At 44.3% G+C, this 25,902-nt stretch overlaps 1 protein-coding gene across 3 annotated transcripts in view; it reads left to right on the top strand.

Annotated features, from left to right (window-relative positions):
- Window positions 1–25,902, top strand: part of STARD3NL (STARD3 N-terminal like) — a 128,275-nt gene that overhangs the window by 68,614 nt on the left and 33,759 nt on the right. For 2 of the 3 annotated variants that reach the window (XM_040353207.1, XM_040353205.1), the window contains exons 2-3: window positions 14,521–14,695; window positions 20,324–20,594. In XM_040353207.1, the coding sequence (XP_040209141.1) occupies window positions 20,385–20,594 (210 nt within the window). In that variant the 5' untranslated portion in view covers window positions 14,521–14,695; window positions 20,324–20,384. Of the gene's footprint in view, window positions 1–14,520; window positions 14,696–17,169; window positions 17,256–20,323; window positions 20,595–25,902 lie in introns of all 3 variants that reach the window. The other variant, XM_040353206.1, reaches the window with a different exon arrangement.

Below are 25,902 nucleotides of genomic sequence, written 5' to 3'. Positions count from 1 at the left end.
TTCTCTCACAACGGTTACTGTTTGTGCTGAATTCCTACAACTTCTACACTATAACATAATTTGTTAAGCTGGCCATATTTTATACAACTTGTTAGCCCCCTTGAAAAGGCAATAAAATAAAAAAATATATATTTAACGTTAAAAAAATAGAAGCCTTTTTTTTTTTTTTATAAAAGTAATTTAAAAGAATTAAAAGCAACTTCATCACTCTGCAAAAGCAAATTGGTGCCCATATGTATGTAATAAGCAATTGTGCCACATATAATATGTCGCCAGAAACGTGAGAAATCATTTTAGATCCCTAAGTTGTGGTTTGCTCTAAATCGGTGATCTCTAAACTGTCCCTTTCTATAGAATGTTTGGAGACCCCTGCTCTAAACTAAAGAGCTTTAAGGGCATTTAAAGTGTCGCCCATCAATTTTGATACTAAATTTTTATTTAAAAATATAAATTTTTTTCACCACTTTTTGGAAATGTGCAGTTTTGAGGTATGACACATTTGGTATCTATGTAATCTGCACTACATCATCTTTTTTTATTTTGTACAAAAATTATGGATTAGATTGTGTTTGTGTGTAAAAAAGAAAAAAAATTGCTACTATCTATTTTTATTCTTATAACTACTCAAGTCTTTGTTCCACTAGCAAATTTCTGCTGAATATAAAGCTACAATGTCTGCCACTTGTTGAAACACAACTGTCCTGTTTGAGTCCCCACCTCCTAAATCTCTCATTGATCCATTGAATATGCCCTCCAGCTGAGCTTGGAAGTGTTTGTAAATTACAGTTCTCCCTCTACTACGAGTGAATACTCTTGGAGATAGGCAAATTAAGGGAGTTCATCCTTGCATGGAAGATTCGACTATATGATCCTTTTAAACCTCATCATCAATTTTACATATCATACAGTTTCCTATGCAACCCCTAAATCCTTCATGATCTTTATTTTTTTATTAGTTGGTGTACAACTAGTAATTTCATGTGTTCACCCTTACTACCAGATCGTCAATGCTGTGATGATGTGGCGATGATGTAGCTTTTCTTTTTCCTTTTTTTTTTTTTATATGCCATACCTGGTATGTTTACCATCTATAAAGCCACTTCCCTTGTGACTTCTGTTTAATGATTATACGTGTCATGTGGTTGTAAGCATGTACGTTTGCCTTTTCTGTATGCTATGTCAGAATTCAGTAAAAAAACATTATGGAGCTTAAATATGGAAAAGCTGCATATGTTGCAGAGATGTAATATTTATATTAGGGCTGTTACTGATCAAAATGTTTCTGTTGGATTAATCTTTTCTTTTTTTATCGATTAATCGACTAATTTCGATTAATTAGAACGCACATACAGATCCAACTACTTTTAGCTCATCTCCTTGCAGGCTGATTCCCAGTGCAGCTACCAACCACTGGAAAAATGGATAGCAGGAGACAAAAAACACACAAAGGCAGCACTCGATGGGAATAGCATTAAAACTTTTATAGTCTTCAAGTAGGTAACAAAATAAATATTGCACTGGAGATAAAGTCGATATAGCCACATAAACTGTAAAAATGGTGCGATTAATACCAAACGGTACCAAAAACAGTCATAAAAACATGCAGCTAAGTATGATACTGGTATAAAAATGTGTACAACGATACCACTGCTGAATCCAGATGAGGAGAGGTTAACATCAGTCCGTTGGCATGTAGATGTCCTATGAAGGGGACTATCACAACTCCCAGTGGATGGTTGTAGAATCCCAGGTTGATAGAGGGAAGTGATAGAGGGAAGTGTAACAGCCCTTGCGTGTGGCAGATAGTAAGGTCCCGCCGGCATGCAGATATGAAGGCACAGCAAAGGAGCCCTTCAGATGGACACTGCAAGCCCCACCGGTGTCTGTGACGTTACTGGATCTCCGACGGAACTCCCTGAAGGCCCAGAAGCCGGCGGAGAGGTGAGTACCAATCAAAATAATTTGAATCGATCAAAAAGATTTTGATCGATCAAAAAAATTAAAGATTAATCGATTAAAAGTTAATTTGCACAGCCCTAATTTATATGTGCGCAATAATTTATATATAATATAACGTGTGTGTAAAATATATAATTTATGTATGTATATTTTAGTTGTTCAGAAAACCTTAGGCCCCTTTCACACTGGGGAGTTTTTCAGGCGGTTTAGCGCTAAAAGTAATGCCTAAATACCGCCTGAAAAACTCCTGCCCAGCATTTTCAATGTAAAAGCCAGAGGGCTTTCACACTGAGGCAATGCGCTGGTGGGAGAGAAAAAAAATCTCATGCAAGCAGCATCTTTGGAGCGATGTGTATACCGGTAATTCACCGCTCCTTCCCATTGAAAACAATGGGAAACCACGGTAATACCACCCGCAATGCGCCTCTACCCTTTTTTTCGGCCACTAGCCGGGGTTAATACCGCACCGCTAGCGGCCGAATCCCGCTGCAATTCCCACTGTATAGGGCCGCTATTTTTAGCCATCGCACCGCCTGCCCCAGTGTGAAAGGGGCCTTAGAGTTCCCATAAATCTGAAATGAGAGGCTGCTAATCTGTTTTTTGAGTGGAATGTATTGCATATAGGGCAGTGTACAACAGGCCAGAATAAATGTCCTAGGGGTGGAAAGTGGTTGGACAGGTTAAAAAAATATATATATATATTTTACTTTTCTATATATAAAAGAGCAGGTTTCCTCTGCAGGGTGTCCTAGATCACTTTGAAATTATTAGGAAAATTATGGTTTCTGATTAGCATAAACTATTCCTGATGCCGCATACAGGTCGTTTTTTGGGATGAAAAAAAGCATTTTTAAAAACGTCATTTAAAATGACCGTGTGTGGGGAAAACGTAGTTTTATGTCTTCTGAAAAACGACAAAAAAAAAAAAAAAATTCGAACATGCTTAAATTTTTTATGTCGTTTTTCAAAACGTAGTTTTTTGTGTCATAAAAAATTACCGTGTGTAGGCTAAAACGACGTTTAAAACAACGTTTTTAAACCCGCGCATGCTCAGAAGCAAGTTATGACGCGAGCTTGAATGGAACAGAGTGCCGCCGTACGTGCTGAACGTAACCGCGCTTTGCTAGAGCATTTTGAAAAAACGATGGTGTGTAGGCAACGTCGTTTTTTAAAATGAAGTTTGAAAACTTATTTTTTTCTCATTGGAAAAAAAACGACGTTTTTTTACAAGACAAAAAACGACCGTGTGTACGCGGCATTAGAGTGCGTCTGAGCCAATTGCTGTTTGGGACTTGAATAGATGCACGTCCTCATTGCTTAGTGCATACCATATAATTAAACAGACTGTCCTCATTAATGTTTTAAACCTTATGAATAATATTGACAATACAGTACACGTGTCAGATTGCTTCTGATTGTATTGTATATGTTTAAATAATTCTAAAGTTACTTCAAAAAGACATTTCTTTGTTGCAGTATTGAGTTCTGCATTGCAGGTGTTTTTCACAGAGACACAATTGATGTTGACTGTAATATCACTTGTTCCAGACTCTCCTAATGCTAGTGCATGTAATATCGATATTGTTTACACTTGCATATGCGTGTAGTTTTATACGTTTTTTAAGTAAATATTGCACAAATTTGATGGTTTATTTAGGAGATCCAATCTTCTTTGACCAAAATGCATGTTTTTTAGGTGCATTTTCATAATCCTGCTGCAATTTCATCTATGCATTTGTCCTAAAGGACATGGATAGAGTGGAGAAGTATTAAAATACCTGTCAGTTCTTACTGCTGTCTGTGCTCGTTAGGGAGACTCGCCCTCTCTATTTTTCCAGGTTTTTACTGTTCTTATCAAAAATGAAAGAAAATCACATATTCTGAAGGGGACATTTTCTAATGGAGACACTAGGGGGCAGATATCTACTGATACGCCGGCGTAATTTCACAATTCCCGCGTCGTATCTTTGTTTTGAATCCTCAAAACAAGATACGACGGCATCTGGGTTAGATCCGACAGGCGTATGCCTTAGTACGCCGTCGGATCTAAGATGCAATTTTCTGGCGGCCGCTGGGTGGCGTTCACGTCGTAATTCACATCGAGTATGCAAATAAGCTTTTTCCGACGATCCACGAACGTACGAGCGGCCGTTGCATTCTTTTATGTTGTTTCCGATAGCAGCTTTAACTATAGGCCTGAAAAAGCCTATCTGGTGGCGTACTCAATGTTAAGTATGGCCGTCGTTCCCACGTCTGATTTTGAAATTTTTACGTCGTTTGCGTAAGTCGTCCGTGAATGGGGCTGGACGCCATTTACGTTCACGGCGAAAACAGTGACGTCCTTGCGACGTCATTTGGAGCAATGCACCCTGGGAGTTTTGACGGACGGGGCATGCGCAGTTCGTTCGGCGCGGGGACGCACTTCATTTAAATGAAACACGCCCCCTACTCGCCGCATTTGAATTCCGCGCCCTTACGCCGTGAGAAATACACTATGCCGCTGTAACTTACGGCGCAAATTCTTTCTGGATTCAAACCAAAGCCAGGTAAGTTACGGCGGCGTAGCGTATCTCAGATACTCTGCGCCGGTGCAGATCTTTGAGGATCTGCCCCTAGTTCTGCTGACACACCAGGATTTCCCCCACTTTTGCAGGGTTTTTTCCACATACTTCCTGCTTTGGCTATGGAACAGTCAGTGAAGGGAAATCTCCCCAATGGGACACAGATGACAAACTACCAAAAAACTGACAGGTGTTCTAACTCTCTAATTCTGTCCAAAATGGAAAAAACAAAAGATTTTCCTTTTCAGTTGCACTTTAAATGAGGAAGCTCCTGCAGGCCCTTGGGTTTTGTGTCCCGTCAAGCTTACTACTTCCATTTATTAACACTGGGGTGTCATTCAAAATTCAAACTAGAACTGGGTGATTTTCTCCCCCCAAAAAAATGCAATTAAAAAAAAAAAACTTTTTTTTTATGGACAACGCGCCAGTCCTGAGGAGCTGCGGGAGGCAGGAGTTTTTAGGCGAGGCCGCGGCTTCGCCTGCACTCCACCAGATTCCCTCGTGACCCGTAAGGGACGTTGTGTGCGTGACTCCACCTAGGTGGAGTCACGCACACGCATACAACGTCATATCCGGGTCGCGAGGGAATCTGGTAAAATAAAAAATTAAATGGGGGAAAAAAGAAAAAAAAATGATATAATTTATTTTTTAAACGCCCCTGTCCCCGGTAGCTGGCGCTCAGAAGCGAACACACACATAAGTCCTGCCCACATATGTAAACGCCGTTCAAACCACAGTATGGAAGTGGTAAACGTTTTTTTTTTTTTCCCCTCAGTTTAGGCCGATATGTATTCTACATATTTTTGGTAATAAAAATCGCAATAAGTGTATATTTCGTTTGTGCAAGAGTTATATCATCTACAAAATAGGGGATAGATTTATATTATTAATAATAAAAATATAATTTTTTACAAGTAATGGCAGTGATCTGCGATTATTTTTTATTTATTTTTTCGGGACAGGGACACGTCGCACACCTTTTTGATAAGTTTTTGGGACCGTTGGCACCCATTTACTGTGTAAATGTCACTGGCAGGTAAGGGGTTAACTCTAGGGGGCGATCAAGGGGTTAATTGTGTTCCCTGACTGTGTGTTCTAACTGTAGGGGGAAGGGACTGACTATAGGAGATGAGAGATCGTGGTTGCTGGCTATTAGGAACTCACGATCTCTCTCACCTCACAGAACAGGGATTTGTGTGTCCTGCCTCTCATGCCCACGGTTATCGCGACCACTGGTCACAAGCATTGGCACACCCGCATTGCAGCAGGACCAACGTACAGCTACGATGGTTTGTGCCGACCTGCCGCAGTATAATGATGGCGGCTGGTCGGCAAGCGGTTAAAAGAGCACAATTCAAAGATACTTGAACAAGGAAGATCAGTAGTAGTAGTAGTAGTAGTAGTAGTAGTCTCTTTACAATGGAAGATAATTATCAATTGTCCAGTATAGAAGCATGAGAGAACAAGGTTTCTTTCAATGCAGAGCAATGGCTTTTCTTGCATAAAATAATGTTGTGTTGGCAAACATTCGCTCAGACACTGTAGGAAAAATAGCCTCTACTAGACCCAACAAACACACAAACATTGAGACCGGTAGAGGAGCAGAAGTAATAGAATTCAATAGATCCACTACATACACCCAAAAAATAGCTATATATGGACAAGTCCAAAAAATGTGTGCGAAATCCCCCTGAGCTGCTCCACACTGCCAACACTCAGAAGAGCAAACCGGATTTATCTTTTTAAAACTGTGTGAGGTGATTTATGCTCTATGTACCAATTTAAATTGGATCATGTGGTCGCTCAAGGATGCCAGAGATCGCAGAGCGAACTCTTACACGCATCTCTCCGATCCTCCATATCAGATCTGGTATATCTCGCATCCACCTAAGGCTACTTTCACACTGGGGTGGTGCGTCATCGGTAAAGCGCCGCTATTTTTAGCATTATAGCACCTGCAATGCGCCTCAGTGTGAAACGGGGTCTAAGACCCACTAATGGCAAAAATGGTCTCGAAGTGGGCTTATCCAGACACTCGGACCTCCGTACTGATTCTAAAGTGGATTGTATAATTAATAAACTATCCTGTGGAAACTGGGCATGATGGTAGTATGCAAAAGCTGGAAATATCCAAATACATGGGAACTAGGTATATTTAAATATTAAGGTAAGTGTAGAGAAAGTAGATTTGGTTTAGTGACCACTTGAGAAAGTAATTTAATATATTTAGTCCAAGCAGTAAGCTCTGTTAGTTTAGTTTAAATTGCAATACTATTTCCTTTAAGGTGGTATATTGTAGTTTTTAGTACTATTTCTGTAACACAAACCAGTTCCTTGGCTGCATAGTCTCCTGATTTTACCCGGTGAAGTGCTTGGGTATATTAACCCTTTACAGTACATTAAGTTTTATAATGTAACGCTGCAAAGATTAGTTTTGTTTACATTGTAAAAGAAAATGAATAAAACAGTTGGAGTAAGTCCCTTTTACACTGACAAAGTCCACCAGCAGATCTGCCTGCTCAGCAGGGGATATGTCTGCTGATCCCAGCTGAACAGGCGGATGACAGGTCCATGTCCAATCTGCTGATGCAGAGCAGACACTGACACAGCCTGCTGTCCTCTATGGGCTGTCGGATGGAAATGGACCACCTGTCTGTTTGTTTCGATCCAACTGTCATCCAATCTGATCTGCCAGACTGATGTGGAATGGGTCTCCATCCGTCTGTTTTTATCTGGTCCGATACCTGGCAGTTGTGTCAGCGGACATAGAGAGCAATGGATGATCCGATTGGACCCGCCTGAAAACCTGACAGACAGACCTGATCATTCTGTTCATGTGAAAGGGGCCTAAGGCTACGTCTTCCCAAAACTGATTGGATTTGGGGGGACTTTTGTAGTTTTTCGTAGACTTTTGTCGTTTCGCAACAGCTGAAGGGCCACCAGTTTGAGACCCGTGCTTTAAGCTCAGTAATGTCCTTGCTCTTAAAGTAATGCTATCACAATTGTGAATAGTTCAATATGAGCACCTGATGAAAAGATATTGGGGTTGATGTATTTACCCCTTCACCAAATTTGCGTTCATGGCTTAAAGGGATTAAACCAGGGGAGATGCCCTCCGCCTTCCGCCGCTCTTCCCGGGCCTTCAGCCGGCGCGTCTGCCGGCTAGGCTGAGACACCTACAAAGCCGGATTCTGCTTCGATCAGTTCTTCAATGTAAAATCCTGGAAGCTACGTCACTTCCGGCTGCCAATAGCGCCGATTAAAAACAAAAAAGTGTTCAGAATCAGTTTGTTAGAACCCCCCCCCCCAAAACATTTGTATTTTATAATATATATACTAAGTAATATTCTAGCAAAAAATATGGATTTTAACTTGGGCAAATTGTGTACTTGCTCCAGAGTTCACTAAATGAGGCGAGGCTTCGCTTATCTTATGCAACAATTGCATGCAAGTTAAAAAAAAATATGTATTTTTGCCTGCACTTGATTGGATGATGGAAATCGGGACATCTTTCCCTCATTTGCTAAGCTCTGGAGAAAATGCTCTTGAAGAGTGCAACTGCACCTGCAAAGTGCAGCCTATTCGCCATTAGTAAATCCACCCATTGCTTCAGTGAAATTCACTCCAAAAATCATCAGTATATCCAGGTATATGGGCAGCACTTATGTAAAAGTATTATGTAAACCAGGGGTGCCCAACCTTTTGAAGAGCGAGAGCCACTTAAGCGACTTATTAACCAGTCGCGGGCCACAATGAGCGGATGACAGGCTCGTGTCCACTCTGCATATGGAAAGAGAACCCAGACACAGCCCACTCTACTTTATGGGCCCTCTGATCCAATCAATCGAGATGGAAGGGACACAAGACCGTTTACATCTGCCGCTCCATAGGGATGAATGGAGGATCGGACCGATTGTGTGAAAGGGACCTAAGGCTGTTTTCACACTGATGTGCTGTGGTTTACCCACACGCACCTGTGGCTTTCCTGCGGGTAATCTGCACTTTGCCGTAGAATTCTATTATATCCTGCAGGTGTGGGGTACCTTTCCGAAACTGGACCAAACCCACAGGTAAATAACAGAAGTCTATGGCTCAATGCAGGTAACCCACAGGTGCACCACGCTGCACCTGCGGATCAGTTTGAAAGCAGCCCAGTAACCACTGCAGAACAGATATGCCCATATATACTCTAATTTTAGTAATAAATTTACCTTTAATAAGTCTTCCATTCAGGTATCACCGGCTGTTGTGGCACCAGGCAAACTGCGTTTAGCATCACTCATGCTCTGGGATGGCAGATCTGCAAAGCGTGATCTGGGATTGCCAACCCACCATCCCAAAGCAGGAGGTCGTGGGCCACATCAGAGGGCTCCGCGGGCCACTGGTTGGGCACCACTGATGTAAACCTTGACTATTTTTGAGTGATGCTACTCTACACCCCTCCCCTTCTGCCTTCCAAGGATGGTTTTGGTCTGATGTGAATGGCCACTAGGGAGACCTGTGGCACAGGAGGGCGAAGACAGGCTTGGCTTTTCCAGGAAATGTCAAGATTTGCACATACATGTAGCTGCACACATCTGCGAATCTACTGATTGTGACATATATTTGGTTGAAATTGTCCAAGTTAGTGGAAAAAGAGTTTACAGCAAAGCCCGGCATAATGCTAAATACACAGGTGAAATGCAAACATTTGCGGTTACGTTTTACTGATGCCTGCCAGAAAATGCTGAATTGTCTGCATCCAGCCTTGTGATAAAGGGCTTGTGTAAACAGGCATTTGTATGTATTTGAACTGCTTCTGTCCTGTTCATATACAAATCATGGGGAATGCAAATGCAGTTTTGGAAGTCAGAAGTGAGTCCGATGGAGGCCAGAAGTGCCTTCGAAGGCTCAGAAGTCTCTTAAACTGGTCTGCACCTAAAAGCATTCTGCTTCTTCCAGTCTACACAAGCTCTTTATTCACACCTGAGCAGATTCGTGATTTGTGAAGATTTTTTATAATTCCTATTCATGTAGGGATGCACAAGCATTTCATGTATTTGTTTCCTGTGGTGTTTTTTAGACCTCAAAATGCGTGCAGAAAGTGTGTGTCACATGCCGGGTACGCCAATTGACTTCTATAGGGCAAAAACACCTGATTGCACTAACAAATAGCTTCTTTAGGTGTAGGGTGATGCGCGTACAAGGGACTGAGAGTTTAAAGGGGTTGTAAAGGTAAAACATTTTCTCTTCCGTTCATGGACGGACACAGCAGCATATTGACCTTAGGGTATTATCCTCCTTTCTAGGAGATTGACTAGGCAGAAAAACCGCATGTTAAGTGTTAAACACTCCACACGGTACAGTACCTCCCAGGGGGCGGTCCCTCCGGGTACATCCCCCCACTCTGCTCTGCAGCCTCAGTTATTTTCTGCCTAGCAAAGGAGAATGACATGGCTCCTCTGGGCCCATGTGCTCTGGGGATTTTTTTGCAATTCTCTTGCTTTTTTCTTTTTTGTTTTCCTGCATTTTTGGATCCTGAGATCTACAATCAACTGCCGACTGGGTGACAGGCTGGATCCTGGATTCTTGTAGTCCCCCCAGTTCGGCCATCGAGCGTGTGCTGGCCTTTTAGCTACGCACTGGGCCATCCACGACATGCCCCGTTGCTCCAGGGGTGGCCGGTGAGCTATACGCTCCAGGGCACACATATGACCGGGCTCTATGTCCGTGTCACAGTGTGCCAGGCCTTCCTCTCCCTCCTTTCCCCACGTTCTGGGTGGCAGGGTCGACCGTGAGGTGGGGGGTCCGCCTGGGGGGCTCCATCCAGTGGCTGGGGGCTGTGTTTGCTTCCGGGGGTGCTGTTTTGCTGCCGTGGGTGCGGGGGGGGGGCTGCCCGGGGGTCCCTGGTGTTTTGCTGCTGTGTGTGGTGTTTTATCCTACAATCGCCTGGCCATTTTCTTGTAGCCCACATGCTCTGTTTGCATGTCGGCAGCCATTTTGGAATGGGTTTTTGTCTCTAGTGGCTGAAATAACGACGCAAACGGCTCCAGCACACTTCCTAAGGGGCGGTACAGCACGGAGCAGCGCTCTGGGGAGACAGCAGCGGTACAGGCCTGGTCAGGTGGGAAGTCCTCTGGGGGGTCCCCTGTTCTCTGCTGCGGCTGGAAGGGTGGCCTGTGGGTCTTGCCTTGCATTCCAAGGGTGGCAAAATTGTGGGTCAGCATGGCGTCCAAACCGGATGCTTCTCCCCCAGACATGCCAGAGTTAACCCTTAGTGCCCTTGTACCTGCGGCCTCTGTGGATGCTATGACGGCAGTCCTAGAGGCGTTTGTTGCCAGGATAGAAGCGGTGCGTGGCCAGAGGGGGGGGTAAAAAGCACCCCCTCCCCCGCCTTCTTCTGGGGATGCCTCTGACACAGAATCGGGCCCAGCTACTGCTCCCGGCCCTGGTTCCGAGGTGTCAGAGGATGCAGGCCTAGTCCACACGGACAGTGAGAATGACTGCATCAGGGTCGGCGCATGATAGGGCGCTAGTGGGAGCTCTTATCACTGCGGTGCGGGATACTCAGAAAATTGAGGATTCGGCGGAGACATCAGGGATTCCGGTCCCTTTTGGGTTCCGCAAGCCGGCCCGCACTGCAAAAGTGTTTCCTTGTGGTCCTTATCTGGAAAAGTTTTTGTACAAGGAATTGGATTGGCCGCAAAAGTTTTTTTCTGTTCCAAAATGCTTTGCGGTCCGTTATCCTTTTTGAGGAGGATTTCCTGAAAAAATGGACTTCTCCCCCGTCAGTGGACCCCCCTGTGTCCAGACTAAACAAAGCTACCACATTACCTGTGGAAGGGGCTCCCGCTTTCAAGGACCCTGCCGATAGGAGAGCTGAGGCTGTGGCCCGCTCCTTGTTCACGGTGGTGGGGTCGGCGGTGAGACTGGTCTTGGCCGAGGCTCTAGTGTCTCAGACACTTACTGAACGGGCAAAGTTGTTGCTTCAGGAGTTGGAGGAGCATCAAGCCCCTCCGGACTGTGTGGCACTGGCCGACCAGTTGGTGCAGGGCCTAAAATTTGTCTGTGAGTCAGCCCTGGATACCACTTCCCTTGCTCTCCAGGGCCTTGGCCTACGCGGTGGTGTTGCGCCGCCTTGTCTGGCTGAAGTGTTGGTCTGCGGACCAGTCTTCTAAGAAGGCCTTGGTGGACTTGCCCTTTAAGGGTGAAAGACTTTTTGGGGCGTCTTTAGATGACATCATAAAGGATGCCACGGGAGGTAAGATCTCTCTGCTCCCACAATCTGATAAGGGTAAGGAGCCTCACCGTAGGCAGGGGCCCTCCTTTACCGCCCCCCAATAATTTTTTTTTTGTCCGCCCGGTGCTGCAGGTAAACGTTCCCAGGGCGCTAAGGCGCCAGGTGAAGGGCAGAAGCGCCCCTGGTTCCGCAAGCCCAACAAGCCTGCGGAAAAACCTGCTTCCGCATGAAGGTCTGCCCCCGCCCGTCTCTCGGGTGGGGGGGCGGCTTTGCAATTTCGCGGCTCGGTGGATGTCTCTTCTTTCTGACCGGTGGGTTTGCAAAGTAGTTTCCTCGGGGTACAAAATAGAGTTTCTCTCTTGTCGGCCAAACAGATTTTTTTCCTTCCAACCTCCAGCTTCCTCCGGGTCGTCGGGAGGCCCTGTTTGGGGCTGTTCAGGATCTGCTGGTCAGGGGGGGTGATCGTGCCGGTTCCCTTACTGGAACGGTTTCGGGGGTTTTACTCCAATCTGTTTGTAGTCCCCAAGAAGGAAGGGGTCCGTCCAATTTTGGATCTCAAGGCCCTCAACTATTTTGTCAAAGTGCAAAAGTTCAGGATGGAGTCGGTTCGCTCTGTCGTAGCGGCACTCCATCAAGGGGATTTCCTGGCGTCCTTGGATATCAAGGACGCGTACTTGCATTTCCCCATAAGCACCAGAGATTTCTGCGCTTTGCGTTCGGGGAGGACCACTTTCAATTTGTGGCCCTCCCTTTCGGCCTGGCTTCGGCGCCAAGGGTTTTCACCAAGGTGCTCGCTCCGATTCTGGGCCTGCTGAGGCAGTGCGGGATCGCTATTGTAGGATACCTGGACGACCTTCTTCTGAGAGCTTCTTCAAGCTCAGAGTTAGAGGAAGATGTGTCTATCACCTGCCAGACCCTCCGGGAATTCGGTTGGCTGCTAAATGTTCAGAAGTCGGTGTTGGTACTGTGTCAGCGCCTGGAATACCCGGGGTTGGTCCTGGATTCCTCGGAGGCAAGAGTTTTTCTTCCCACGGAGAAACTACAGACAAGAAAACTGCGGTGCAGCGGTTGGCGACCCAAAAGTGGTCGTTGCTTCGCTTTTGCATGCGAGTTCTGGGCCTCATGGTGGCCTCCTTCGAGGCGGTTCCGTATGCTCAATTTCACTCTCGTGTGTTACAGAGAGAAATTCTGTCGCGTTGGGACAAGCGCCCTTCGTCCTTGGATTGCCAAGTCTGGATGAGTCACCTGGTCAGGTCCTCCCTAGTGTGGTGGCTGACGTCTCCGGTGCTTCAGGCCGGGAAGTCGTTCCTCCCGTGCCATTGGACGATAGTCACAACGGATGCCAGTCTCTCCGGCTGGGGGGGAGTCTGGGGTGTTCAGTCAGCCCAGGGGCGCTGGAATCGGGAAGAATCCCGCCTGCCAATCAATGCCTGGAACTCCGGGCGATCAGGCTGTGCCTCTCCAAGTGGTCTCTGAGACTATAGGGCCGCCCGTTCAGGATTCAGTCGGACAACGCCACAGCTGTGGCGTATGTCAATCATCAAGGGGGCACAAGGAGCTCGGCTGCAGCGGCGGAAGTCGCTCACATCCTCCGGTGGGCCGAACAGAGCGTTCCGTCCGAGTACATTCCGGGCTTACAGAACTGGCAGGCGGACTACCTAAGTCGCCAAACGCTAGACCAAGGAGAGTGGTCGCTACACCCGGATGTGTTTCAGAGTCTGTGTCTGGAATGGGGCACTCCAGACGTGGATCTTCTTGGTCATCCACAGGGATAAGGGGGTGCTGCGGCCGCAGCCGTTGTTCCTTCCTAAAGGTTGTTTTGGCCTTTCACATTAATGAGGACATTGTTCTTCCATCCTTGTGTCCTTCCATCCTTGTGTATGCTATGCATACTAGCTCATTATGCCTTTGTCTTGCAGGGATGTTTTTTTTTTTTTTTTGCTAGGGTTTACAACCACTTTAAATCTCAGACCGTTCAGTAGGGACCAGCCAAGATTTGAACCATCTATGCACAGAGTACAACCAGCATGCCAGATTTTTGCATGCAATTTTTGCCAGCAGCTATAGCCACGAGCAACAATCACTATGTTCTCCTGGCAGGAACGGCTTCCTGCACCCCTACTCCAGGAGAACAAAATCGCCCTGCGGGAGGGATTCCCCAATTCACACCACTGAGTGTGTTAAAGCGGGAATTTGAGTGATTTTCTTTCCTGCAACCGATGGTTACAGGAAAGAAAATCACACCATCTATGGCCGGCTTAGAACACACATGAGTACATGGAATATGAAAAATACACTTTTTGATTGGGTACATGTTTTTTTTTTTCTCTTTTTTTTTTGTTTTGCTGAAACCACTTGAGCTCATAATAATATCCATTCTGTAAACTGTATAAGTGATAGTTACACCAGACGCAGTTCCGTGCACTTTTTTTTCTCCACAAAATGCATGACCAGTGTTTTCCATGTATTTGTATAATGGCTCTAGTTCACACAATTCCGGTCAGTTTTTGCACCAGAAACTGACTGCATGATGTGAACTAGAGCCATCGAAATACATGGAAAACACTGTGCATGTATTTTTAGTGCAGAAAAAAGCGCACAGAACTGCATCTGGTGTGAACTGGCCCTTACGCTAGATTATAAAATATATTTTTCCTCTTTAAAAGCGTCTGACATGCATATCTTTACCCATTGTCTGTCTTGCTTTAGAATAAACAGCAAAAGTATTATTAGTTATGTAAAACAACTTGGGGTTTTTCTCTTTCTTCCTTCTCATTGCAGTTCAGTTGGATGATACAACCTTTATCTACAACACAATCACAAGGGGAAAGTGAAGTGTCTGGAGCCTGGCCAAGCAGCATGTGATCTATAAAAAAATACTGTTGTTTCCACAAGTTATGGAGAGTCGCACAGGGAAGTGAGAGGAATTGTTCTGGCTGACACACAGTTGTACAATGTGAGTATTGTAGTCCCCATAGACAATATTGCGTCTCTTATTTCTCAAAACTTGGAGCTACAGAATTGCATTAGGGAACTTTTTTTCTTTCTACTTTTTTTTTTTTCTGGTTAGCAGCATTGCCGCCTTGAAATTAATTCCCAACTAAGATACTAAGATTCAAAGCAAGAGATTTTAAGTACATATGTTTTTTTTTAATTGAAAACTGTAAATTACAATTTGATTGCAGCATTGTGTGTATGTACAGGATCTCACAAAAGTTAGTACACCCCTCCAAATTTTTGTAAATAGTTTATTACATCTTTATTACACTTTGCTACAATGTAAAGTAGCGAGTGTACAGCTTGTATAACCGTGTACATTTATTGTCCCCTCAAAATAACTCAACAAACAGCCAATAATGTCTAAACCGCTGGCAACAAAAGTGAGTACACCCCCTAAGTGAAAATGTCCAAATTGGGCCCAAGGTGTCAATATTTTGTGTGACCACCATTATTTTCCAGCACTGTCTTAGCCCCCCTTGGGCATGAAGTTCACCAGAGCTTCACAGGTTGCCACTGGAGTCCTTTTCCTCTCCTCCATGACGACATCATGGAGCTAGTGGATGGTCGAGACCTTGCACTCCTCCACCTTTCATTTGAGGATGCCCCACAGACACTCAATAGGATTTAGGTTTGGAGACATGCTTGGCCAGTCCATCACCTTTAGTCTCTGCTTCTTTAGCAAGGCAGTGGTCATCTCGGAGGTATGTTTGGTCTCATTATCATGTTGGAATACTGCCCTGTGGCCCAGTCTCCCAAGGGAGGGGATCATGCTCTGCTTCAGTATTCATGGTTCCCTCAATGAACTGTAGCTCTCATGCAGCCCCAGACCATGACACTCCCACCACCATGCTTGACTGTAGGCAAGACACACTTGTCTTTGTACTTCTCGTATGGTTGCCGCCACACGCTTGACACCATCTGAACCAAATAAGTTTATCGTGGTCTCATCAGACCACAGGGCATGGTTCCAGTATTCCATGTTCTTAGTCTGTTTGTCCACCCCTTTAACCTCTGCAGCAATGCTCGCAGCACTCATACGTCTATTTGCCAAAGACAACCTCTGGATATGATGCTGAGCATGTGCGACTTCTAAATACTTTAAAATACTTTATATGAGTGTTTTTTTTACTACCGAGAGAACAGACGTTTTTTTAAGCCCAGTGTGCATGAAGCCTGTGACCGATAACATGTACAGTTTAAATGAAAAACAAACTGAAATCTTTTAGGGGGAGGGATTAAAACAAAAAAAAACAAAATAATGTGGTTGCATAAGTGTGCACACCCTCTTATAACGGGTGTAGCTGTGTTCAGAATTGAGCAATCACATTCAAACTCATGTTAAATAGGAGTCCTTGCACACCTGCCATCATTTTAAAGTGCCTCTGATTAACCCCAAATAAGGTTCAGCTGTTTTAGTAGGTCTTTCTTGACATTTTCTTAGTAGCATCCTACAGCAAAAGTCATGGTCCACAAAGAGCTTCCAAGGGTACAAAAGAATTTCCAAGGCATTATATATGCAATGGAACACAGTGAAGACGGTCATCAAGTGGCTAAAAATATGGCACAACAGTGACATTACCAAAAACTGGTCGTTCCTCCAAAATTTATGAAAAGACGAGAAGAAAACTGGTTAGGGAGGCTGCCAAAAGGCTTACAGCAACATTAAAGGAGCTACAGGAATATCTGGCTAGTACTGGCTGTGTGGTACATGTGACGGTACACGCCCGTATTCTTCATATGTCCGGGCTATGGGGTAGAGTGGCAAGATTGAAAAGCCTTTTCTTATAAGAAAAACATCCAAGCCTGGCTATATTTTGCAAAAACTCATCTGAAGTCTCCCAAAAGCATGTGGGAAAATGTGTTATGGTCTGATGAAACCAAGGTTCAACTTGTTCATAATTCCAAAAGATATGTTTGCCGCAAAATCACTGCATACCACCAAAATAACACCATACCCACAGTGAAGCATGGTGGTGGCAGCATCATGTTTTTGGACTGTTTTTCTTCAGCTGGAATAGGGACCTTAGTCTGGGGGAATCTAGGATGCAAAGGGACCTGGGGGTCCTAGTAGATGATGGGCTCAGCAATGGCATGCAATGCCAAGCTCCTGCTAACAAAGCAAGCAAAATATTGGGAATAACTCCAGAGACAAAATGATAATTCTCCTGCTCTACAAGACTCTGGTCAGGCCGCACCTATAGTATGCTGACCAGTTCTGGGCACCAGTCCTCAGAAAGGATGTACTGCAAATGGAGTTGGTACAAAGAAGGGCAACAAAGCTGATAAAGGGTCTGAAGGATATTAGTTCGCGGATTGGAGTTTTATAAGACACGTGGCCACTCAAAATTAGAATAAAAGAGGTTTAACTTTAAACTACATAGAGGCTTCTTTACTGTAAGAGCGGCATTAATGTGGAATTCCCTTCCACAGGTGGTGGTCTCAGAGGGGGACATCGATGGTTCCAAGAAACTATTATATTAGCACCTGAACGACCACAACATACAGGGATATACAAGGTAATACTGACATATAGTCGCATGCATAGAATGGACTTGTCTTATTTTTGGCCTCGCCTACTATGTAACTATGTAAGGTAGAAGGAATTATGAACAGTTCCATATACCAGTCAATATTGGCACAAAACCTTCAGGCTTCTGCTAGAAAGCGGAACATGAAGAGGAACTTCATCTTTCAGCATGACAACAACCCAGAGCATACATCCAAATCAACAAAGATGTTTTGGCATGGCCCAACCAGAGCCCAGACCTGAATCTGATTTAAAATCTGTGGGGTGATCTGAAGAGGGCTGTGCACAGGAAATTCCCTCGCATTCTGACAGATTTGGTGTGTTTTTGCAAAGAAGAGAGGGCAAATATTGGCAAGTCAAGATGTGCCATGCTGATAGACTCATACCCAAAAAGACTGAGTGCAGTAATAAAATCAAAAGGTGCTTCAACAAAGTATTAGTTTACGGGTGTGCACACTTATGCAACCATACTATTTTATTTTTTTTTATTCACTTTCCTCCACCTAAAATATTTGTTTGTACAGTTTATAGGTCACATTAAAGGTGGAGCAAGTTCTCAAATGATTTATCTTTTGTCTCCATATTTCATTTTACATCCCAAAAACCTGACATTTTAACAGGGGTGTGTAGACTTTTTCTATCCACTGTAATGGCATAAAGGATAGCAGTTCTGACGTGTGGATAAGCTGTAGCATGTTATAACAACTTTGGATTTATTGGGACAGGATATACAATCCCGTCCTGTGTGCCGTGATAAAATGTGTTGCTGTGTAAATTGGACACACAATCTTTTTCTGTGTCCTAGTGGCGACCTGTGTTCTTCTAGTGTGGTAAACTGGAAGATCACTGTAACATATGGGAACTGGGCATTAAGAGAGGCGAAGGGCATATCACTAGGCGTTAGGTACTGATTGAAGTGCTGGCAGCTGGAACTTTAGAAAGATTGCCATACAATTTAATACAGGAGGAATCGGAGGGCCCTGCTCGTTGGAGCTTACAATCTAGGAGGGAGGGTCATGTGACACAAAAAGCTGTGGGGAATGAGCTGATGGAGAAAATAAAGTACAGTTATGTGTGGGCAGAATAGGCTTCTCTGAAGAGCAGGGTTTTTAGGGGTTGCCTAAAAGCAAACCAAGTAGGAGATAATCTGCAACTTAGAGTAAGGAGTTCTAAAGGATGGGAGAGACAAGGCAAGTATAGTTAATTTGTTGGGTGAGCGTAAGCCAGTGGAGAGATTGACAGAAAAGTAGCAGACACTGATTGGTTTGTAAGATGGAGGAGACAGGCAGCAGCATTCAGTGGACTGAAGGGGGAATAGTCTATGTAAAGGTAAGCCAATGAGGAAGAAGTTGCAGTAGTCAAGGCAAGAGTTGACCAGAGAGTGAACTAGGAGCTTTCTGGTGTCATTGGTTAGAATAGGGGTGTATTTTGGAGCTATTGCAGAGGTTGAGGAAGGAAGATTTGGGCAATGATTGGACGTAGGGCCAAAAGTATAGTTTAGAGTCCAGAATTACACATAGAACCTTGGCATGTGGAGACGGGCCGATAGTTGTGACTTCAATCTTGACAGAGAGATCAGGGGAATGGGCACACGGGGAGGAAAAATTATGAGCTCAGTTTTGGATAGATTAAGTTTGAGGAAGTGGTGTGACATCCAGCTGATACGCCTGTTAGTAAATTAGTGATTCGTGTGGAGACTGAAGGAGTGAGCTGAGGGGCAGAGAGATTAATTTGGGTGTAGAGATGGTATTATAAGTCATGGAAGGGTTATCAGAAGACCCAGGGAGGAGCTGTAGATCGAGAATAGTAGAGGTCCCAGAACAGAACCGTGTTGAACCCAGACAGATAAAGGAAGAGGAGAGAGAGAGACGTAGAATTGTAAGTAACCTAAAGGTGCGGTTTGAGAAGTATGAGAACCAGCAAAGCGTACAGTCACGGAGACCAAAGGTGTGGAGTCCCTTAAGTAAGGAGGGGGTAGTCAACCATATCTAAGGCAGCAGAAAGGTTTAGGAGTATAGAATAGTGTCCATTGGTTTTGTCCGTTGGTAGATTTTGTTTGTGAGTTTTTAGGAGAGCCATTTCTGTGGAATGTTGAGGGCAAAATCCACTAAACGAGATCAAAGTTATCCCTCAGTTGGTTGTAGACCAGACATTTAAGGTGTTTGTATAAAAATGGGAACAGGGAGATGGGGTGTAGGTTGTGAAGATTGGCGTCTCCTAGAGAGAGGCTCCCTACACATGTGTAGTTGAATAAACGTTTTCAGTTAAGTTAATGCCAAAGAGCTCGATTTTGGTCTCATTTGAACCACAACACTTTCACCCAGTTCTCCTCTGAAACATTCAAATGTTCATTGGCAAACTTTAGACGGGCCTGTACATGTGCTTTCTTGAGCAAGGGGACCTTGTGGCTGCTGCAGGATTTCAGTACTTCACGGCATAGTATGTTTTATTTGTAAAAAAATTAAAACCATTTATCATTTTTTTTTTTCCACTTCACAATTATGTGCCACTTAGTGTTGGTCTATCACACAAAAGCCCAATAAAATACATTTACATTTTTGATTTGTAACATGACAAGGAGCATTCATATTTTTTCCCATGCCTGCTCTCTACCTTCCCAGTTTTTATTGCTATATTTTATTGCAGATGGGGAATCTCTAGTAGACAGGGGGAAGGTTATTGCAGATGGGGAATCTCTAGTAGACAGTGGGAAGGTTATTGCAGATGGGGAATCTTTAGTAGATAGGGGAAAGGTATTTGTAGAAGGGGAATCTTTAGTAGATGGGGGGAAAGGTATAAGCAAAGTGTTTTGGTGTCTGTACCATCCTGTACTTGTGCCCTTGTTTACCTTATTTCTTGTCCTGTGGTCAGGGGGGTGAAGGGAACCTTCCAAATGGAGTCGCAGCAATCAAAAAAAAAAAACTGACAAAAGCCTTCTAACAACTAAAAGAAAATGTCTCAAGTTTTAAAATCGTGGGATTTAAGAATGTGCTTGAAAGTTTTACTGCACAAAATTCTAGTGCATATAATATAGTTGATTTTGTATTTTATTTTCAGAGATGTAGATCCATTTAAGTGATGAGAAGAGAGGGAAGTTGTCATTCTTATCACACTCAAGATGAACCTGCAGACAGGTGACACCGACCACTTTGGTTCTCGCGGCTCGTTGCATGACGCCCATTCCATTACCAGTGCTGAGTTTGTGGCCAGGCTTGAATCTTATGAGAGCTCAGGGAAGAAAAGTATATCTGATGTCAGAAGAACCTTCTGCCTCTTTGCCACGTTTGATGTCTTGTTTGTCACTTTGCTGTGGATCATAGAACTAAATGTGAGTTACTTTCCTGTTTTATTGATGTGTCCTTTTAAAGTCCATCTGAATTTTCAGTTTAAATCGGTTAAAGTGGTTGTAAACCTCACTATGAATAAAGCACATCCCTCTATGATGTATACTTGTCTCAAGTGTCATTTCTGCTTCATTCCTCTTGTTATAAGCATGAGTCACTTCTGACAAGTTTTCCTGACACCAAGGGAAAAATGGTGACAGGGGAGGGACCGCCAGCAGATTGACAGCTTAAGCTCTGTTCATGTGTGCTTTATGAAGGGGGGGAGGGTTTCGCTTCCCGCCAATCGGCTTTCAGAGATCTCATCACTGAGCTCTGCAGAGTGTAATTTGGCTCTCCGTCCCCCTTGTTTTTGAACTCTGATAAGCTTCACGGTAGTCTCCGCTGCATTCCGTAGCCGTGGGTACTGATGGAAATGATCCGATCCCCGGGATGAATGGGTAGGAAGTCAAGTGAGGGCAAGATGGCCCCCACTCGACTCTTGGAGGACCAGAGTGATGTCAAATATGACTTCCGCCCCCCTCCCTCCCAGAACTTTATTTTTATTGCTTTTAGGTGTAAATGTGAGATCTGAGGTCTTTTTGACCCCAGATCTCACATTAAGGCCCTGCCCTGCTCTTTTTTCTATTACAAGGGATGTTTACATTGAGGAACAGCAGAGTCTCTTTATTCCCTATGCCGTGCTGCATGCGGAGGAAACGTGAGGATGTGATCTACCCATGAGCTGCCTGCAATTGGGTAGATTGCGGCAGAACACCAGTTAGGAAACTCTGATGTAGAAGCAGCTAAGATGTAGCATCAGAGGCGTATCTAGTGAAAATGGTGCCTATGGCAAGCACTGAAATTTGCGCCCCTGTCAAAACATTTGAAACCCATCTTTCAGATAACCTCAAAAAAAAAAAAAACAGCCAACAAAACTACAAGTCAAGCTCTTTAATCTTTCAATTAAATTATATTATTCACTACCCACAGTAGTGTAGTATTATATCCTCCTCTGCCCAATTGACCCCCCACAGTAGAGTAGTAGTAGTATAGCATCCTCTGCCCAATCTTCCCCCCACAGTAGTTGTAGTAGTATATCCTCCTCTGTCCAATTCACCCCCCACAGTAATGCCATTGCCTCCGAGCCACCAAGACCATCACGAGTGCTTTGCTTTTCTTTGATCCTCCATGATCCATCCCTTCTGCCTCCATGATCCATCCCTCCTGCCACCATGATCCATCCCTTCTGCCTCCATCACCTCCTCTATTAATTACCTTAAGGTGTGCCTGCCTGCACTGTGCTGGTCCATTCGTGTGGTGGATGCCTGGGCTGGGCTGTCGCACTCACGCAGCCACTCTGTCCCTGACTCTTTGGATTATCAGGACACTCAGACCACTACGAGGGCTCCTCTGTTTCATTGCACAGCTCACCTCCTGCTCCTGGTGACTGTTTTTTTAAATTCTGGCGGGATGCCCCAAGACATCACTCGCATTGACACCAGTAGTGGCGCTCCGCCAGCCAAGCCTCTGTCAAGTCCGCCCTCGGGGCTGGGCGAATACAGGATCGGATCGGGCCGCTCTGGAAACTGCAGAAAAAAAACTGCAGACTAAAATTGAACTTTTTGGCAATCAAAGAAAACCCCATGTCTAGCGCAAACCTAACACATCACATCACCCAAAGAACACCATCCCACATGGTGAAACATGGTGGTGGCCGCATCATGCTGTGGGGATGTTTTTCAGCAGTCAGGACTGGGAAACTGGTCAGAGTTGATGGAAAGATGAATGGTGCTAAATACAGGGATATTCTTAAAGGGGTTTTCCACCCATTTTTTAAGTTTATTAAAAGTCAGCAGCTACAAAAAGTGTAGCTGCTGGCTTTTAATAAACTGACACTTACCTGCTCCAGCGTTCCAGCGACGCGCCGGCCGGGGGTCTGCTCCTCTCCCCCCCTCCCTGGCTGGAGTCTTCATTGTCACTGTGGGCACCCGGCCGTGACGGCTTTCGCCGTCACGGCCGGGCACCCACTGCGCATGCGCGAGCGGCACTGAGCATGCTCGCGCGGCCCGGCGCTGCGCTGTTTGATTGGACAGGCGATCGCCTGGGACCTGTCACGTGTCCCAGGCGATCGCCTACAGGAAGGGGCTGCCAAAAGGGACTCCCCCCCCCCCCCCCCCCCCCAAAAAAAAATTACATGCCAAATGTGGCATGTAAGGGGGAGAGGAGTGGGTTAAGAGGAAGTTCCATTTTTGGGTGGAACTCCTCTTTAAGCAAAACCTTTACCACTCTGTGTGTGATTTGAGGCTAGGACGGAGGTTCACCTTCCAGCAGGACAATGACCCCAAACACACTGCTAAAGCAAGGCTTGAGTGGTTTAAGGAGAAATATGTAAATGTGTTGGAATGGTCTAGTCAAAGCCCAGACCTCAATCCAATAGAAAATCTGTGGTCAGATTTAAATTGCTGTTCATAAGCACAAACCATCCAACTTGAAGAAGCTGGAACAGTTTTGCAAGGAGGAATGGGCAAACGTCCCAGTGGTAAAATATGGCAAGCTCATAGACTTAAAGCCAAAGCGACTTGGAGCTGTGATAGTCGCAAAAGGTGGCTCCACAAAGTATTGACTTTAGGGGGGACGTTGATTTTTCTGTTATTTTGTCCCATTTGTTTGCTTCACAATAAAAGAAAAAAAAATCTTCAAAGTTGTGGGCATGTTCTTTTAATTAAATGATGCAAATCCTCAAACAATCCAGGTTTTGAGGCAACAAAACACGAAAAAAATGCCAAGAGGGGTGAATTATTTTGCAAGGCACTGTAGCCCAGCAGTGCAAAATTTTAAAAATGCGGCTTTTGGTGCAGTAATTAACCATTTCTATTCAGTATAGTTGAGATAGAAAAATAGCCACACACTCATACGAAGCATGAACGTTGTTGATTAGAGTACTGTTCAGTGGGCGTGTCAGACTGGTAGAGATACAGATTGCTGTGCTCCGTGTTAAAACTGACAGCATAGTGTTTTGTATCACAAACGCATACAAAATGCCATACTTATTACATATGTATCCTGACTGCATAACGAATACTGTATACAAAACAAAACTTCAAAACTGGACTTCAAAGTGTATCTATCGCCAATAGATTAAAAAAATTCAGTGGAGAAAGATTAGAACTCCTGTCTGATAAAAAGGCTGCGCCCAGGACAGGAATTGGAGGACACTCTCTAGTAACAACACAGACAAAAATAAAAAAAATGTTTTAAGTAAGGTCCCTTTCACACTATCGCAACTTCAAAGTCAGGTGATTTTACCGTGATTTCAGATACTGCCTGTGTAAACTTGAGGTCTACTCACATCAAAGTCGGACCAAAGTAGTACAGGGACTACTTTGAAGTCGATGCAACTTGAAGTCACAAGTCACAGAGATATGAATGGTACTCATTGGAAATCATGGGCTACGACTAGTCATGTGACTTTGCAGTCACAAGTCGCACAAGTGTGAAAGGAGCCTTAGAGAATGCTAGAACCTCTGTATGCTGTTGTCTGTTTCCCTGTTGCAGATATTCCCTCACTCCCTGTCCGATGGGAAATCTTTCAAATACAGCTCGGGAAAGCCGTAAAACCTGACTACGGCTCTTAACCACTTGCCAACCGGCTAAAGCACGTTAACGTCGGCAAAATGACTGCCGGTGTCCCGTGATCGAGTCATGGAGCGACAGAACTGGGGGATCTCCCTGTTCTGCCTTGTGACAGGACAGTGATCTTCTGCTCCCTGTCATCGGGAGCAGCGATCAGTGTCGTGTCACATGTAGCCACGTCCCCACACAGAATCGCTCCCTAGGACACACTTAACCCCTTCCTCACCCCATAGTGGTTAACCCCTTCCCTGCCAGTGTCATTTACACAGTAATCGGTGCATGTTTATAGCACTGATCGCTGTATAAATGACAATGGTCCCAAAATAGTGTCAAAAGTGTCCGCCATAATGTCGCAGTCACAATAAAAATCGCTGATCACCGCCATTACTAGTAAATAAAAATATATATTTATAAAAATGCCATTAAACTATCCCCTATTTTGTAGACGCTATAACTTTTGCGCAAACCAATCAATAAACGCTTATTGCAATCTTTTTCTTTTTTTTTACCAAAAATATGTAGAAAAATACTTAACGGCCTAAACTGAGGAAAAAAATAGTTTTTTATATATTTTTGGGGGATATTTATTATAGCAAAAAGTAAAAAATATTGCTTATTTTTTTATTTTGTCGCTCTATTTTTGTTTATAGCGCAAACAATTAAAACCGCAGAGGTGATCAAATACCACCAAAAGAAAGCTCTATTTGTGGGGAAAAAAGGACGTCAATTTTGTTTGTAAGTCACGTGCACGACCGCGCAATTGTCAGTTAAAACTACGCAGTGCCGAATTGCAACTAAAGACTAAAAGCATAACAAATGCATATATATTTTTTTGTTTTGAACAGAGTGGAGAGGGATTAGAACGCTTGTCAGTTCTTATTGCTGTCTGTACCCCCATTGAGGCGATTACCCCTATCTATATGTCATGTTTACCATTATGATTAAAAGTAAAAGAAAATACCAAATTTTGGGTTGTCCCCAGAAAAGTAATAAAGGCGGTCCCCATAGTCTGGAGTGGGACTATCTCTGGCAAGCTTTGGAGAAGTTCGGGTTTGGTCCATCTTTTATTAAATGGATAAAGCTATTGTATAATTCCCCAAGGGCCAAAATAAAAATAAATAATGAAGTTTCACAGTCGTTTGAACTGGAAAGGGGAACGAGGCAGGGATGTCCATTGTCCCCCCTCCTCTTCGCCCTGGCAATTGAGCCTTTGGCGATTGCTATTAGAGCAAGACAGGAAATACAGGGGTTTCAGAGAGGAGCAGAGGAGGAAAAAGTCGCACTTTATGCGGACGATATCCCTCTTTTTCTAGGTAACTCCACAACCTCCCTTAAAACTGCAGTTCAAATAGTAGAAGCGTTCGGACGATTCTCGGGCCTAGTGATAAACTGGGAAAAGTCAACACTCTTGTTAGTGGACCCGGCAAGTAATAGGGATGGAATAGGAATCCCTCAATTAAAAATTGGGGAGAATATGGAGTATCTAGGCATTGTGGTAACACGTAACCCAGAACAATTTATAAATAATAACCTAGTGCCACTTCTGGGTAACTTTAAACGTAAAGCGGATATATGGGGACATTTGCCACTATTGGTGGCCGGCCGCAGTAATTTAATCAAAATGATATGGATGCCACAATTGCTCTATATACTCCACAACTCCCCAGTATGGATTGACAA

This window comes from Rana temporaria, chromosome 5, assembly GCF_905171775.1.
Source record: "Rana temporaria chromosome 5, aRanTem1.1, whole genome shotgun sequence".
In the NCBI taxonomy this organism is placed as follows: domain Eukaryota; kingdom Metazoa; phylum Chordata; class Amphibia; order Anura; family Ranidae; genus Rana; species Rana temporaria.
This window is presented reverse-complemented; position numbering and strand designations above follow the sequence as displayed.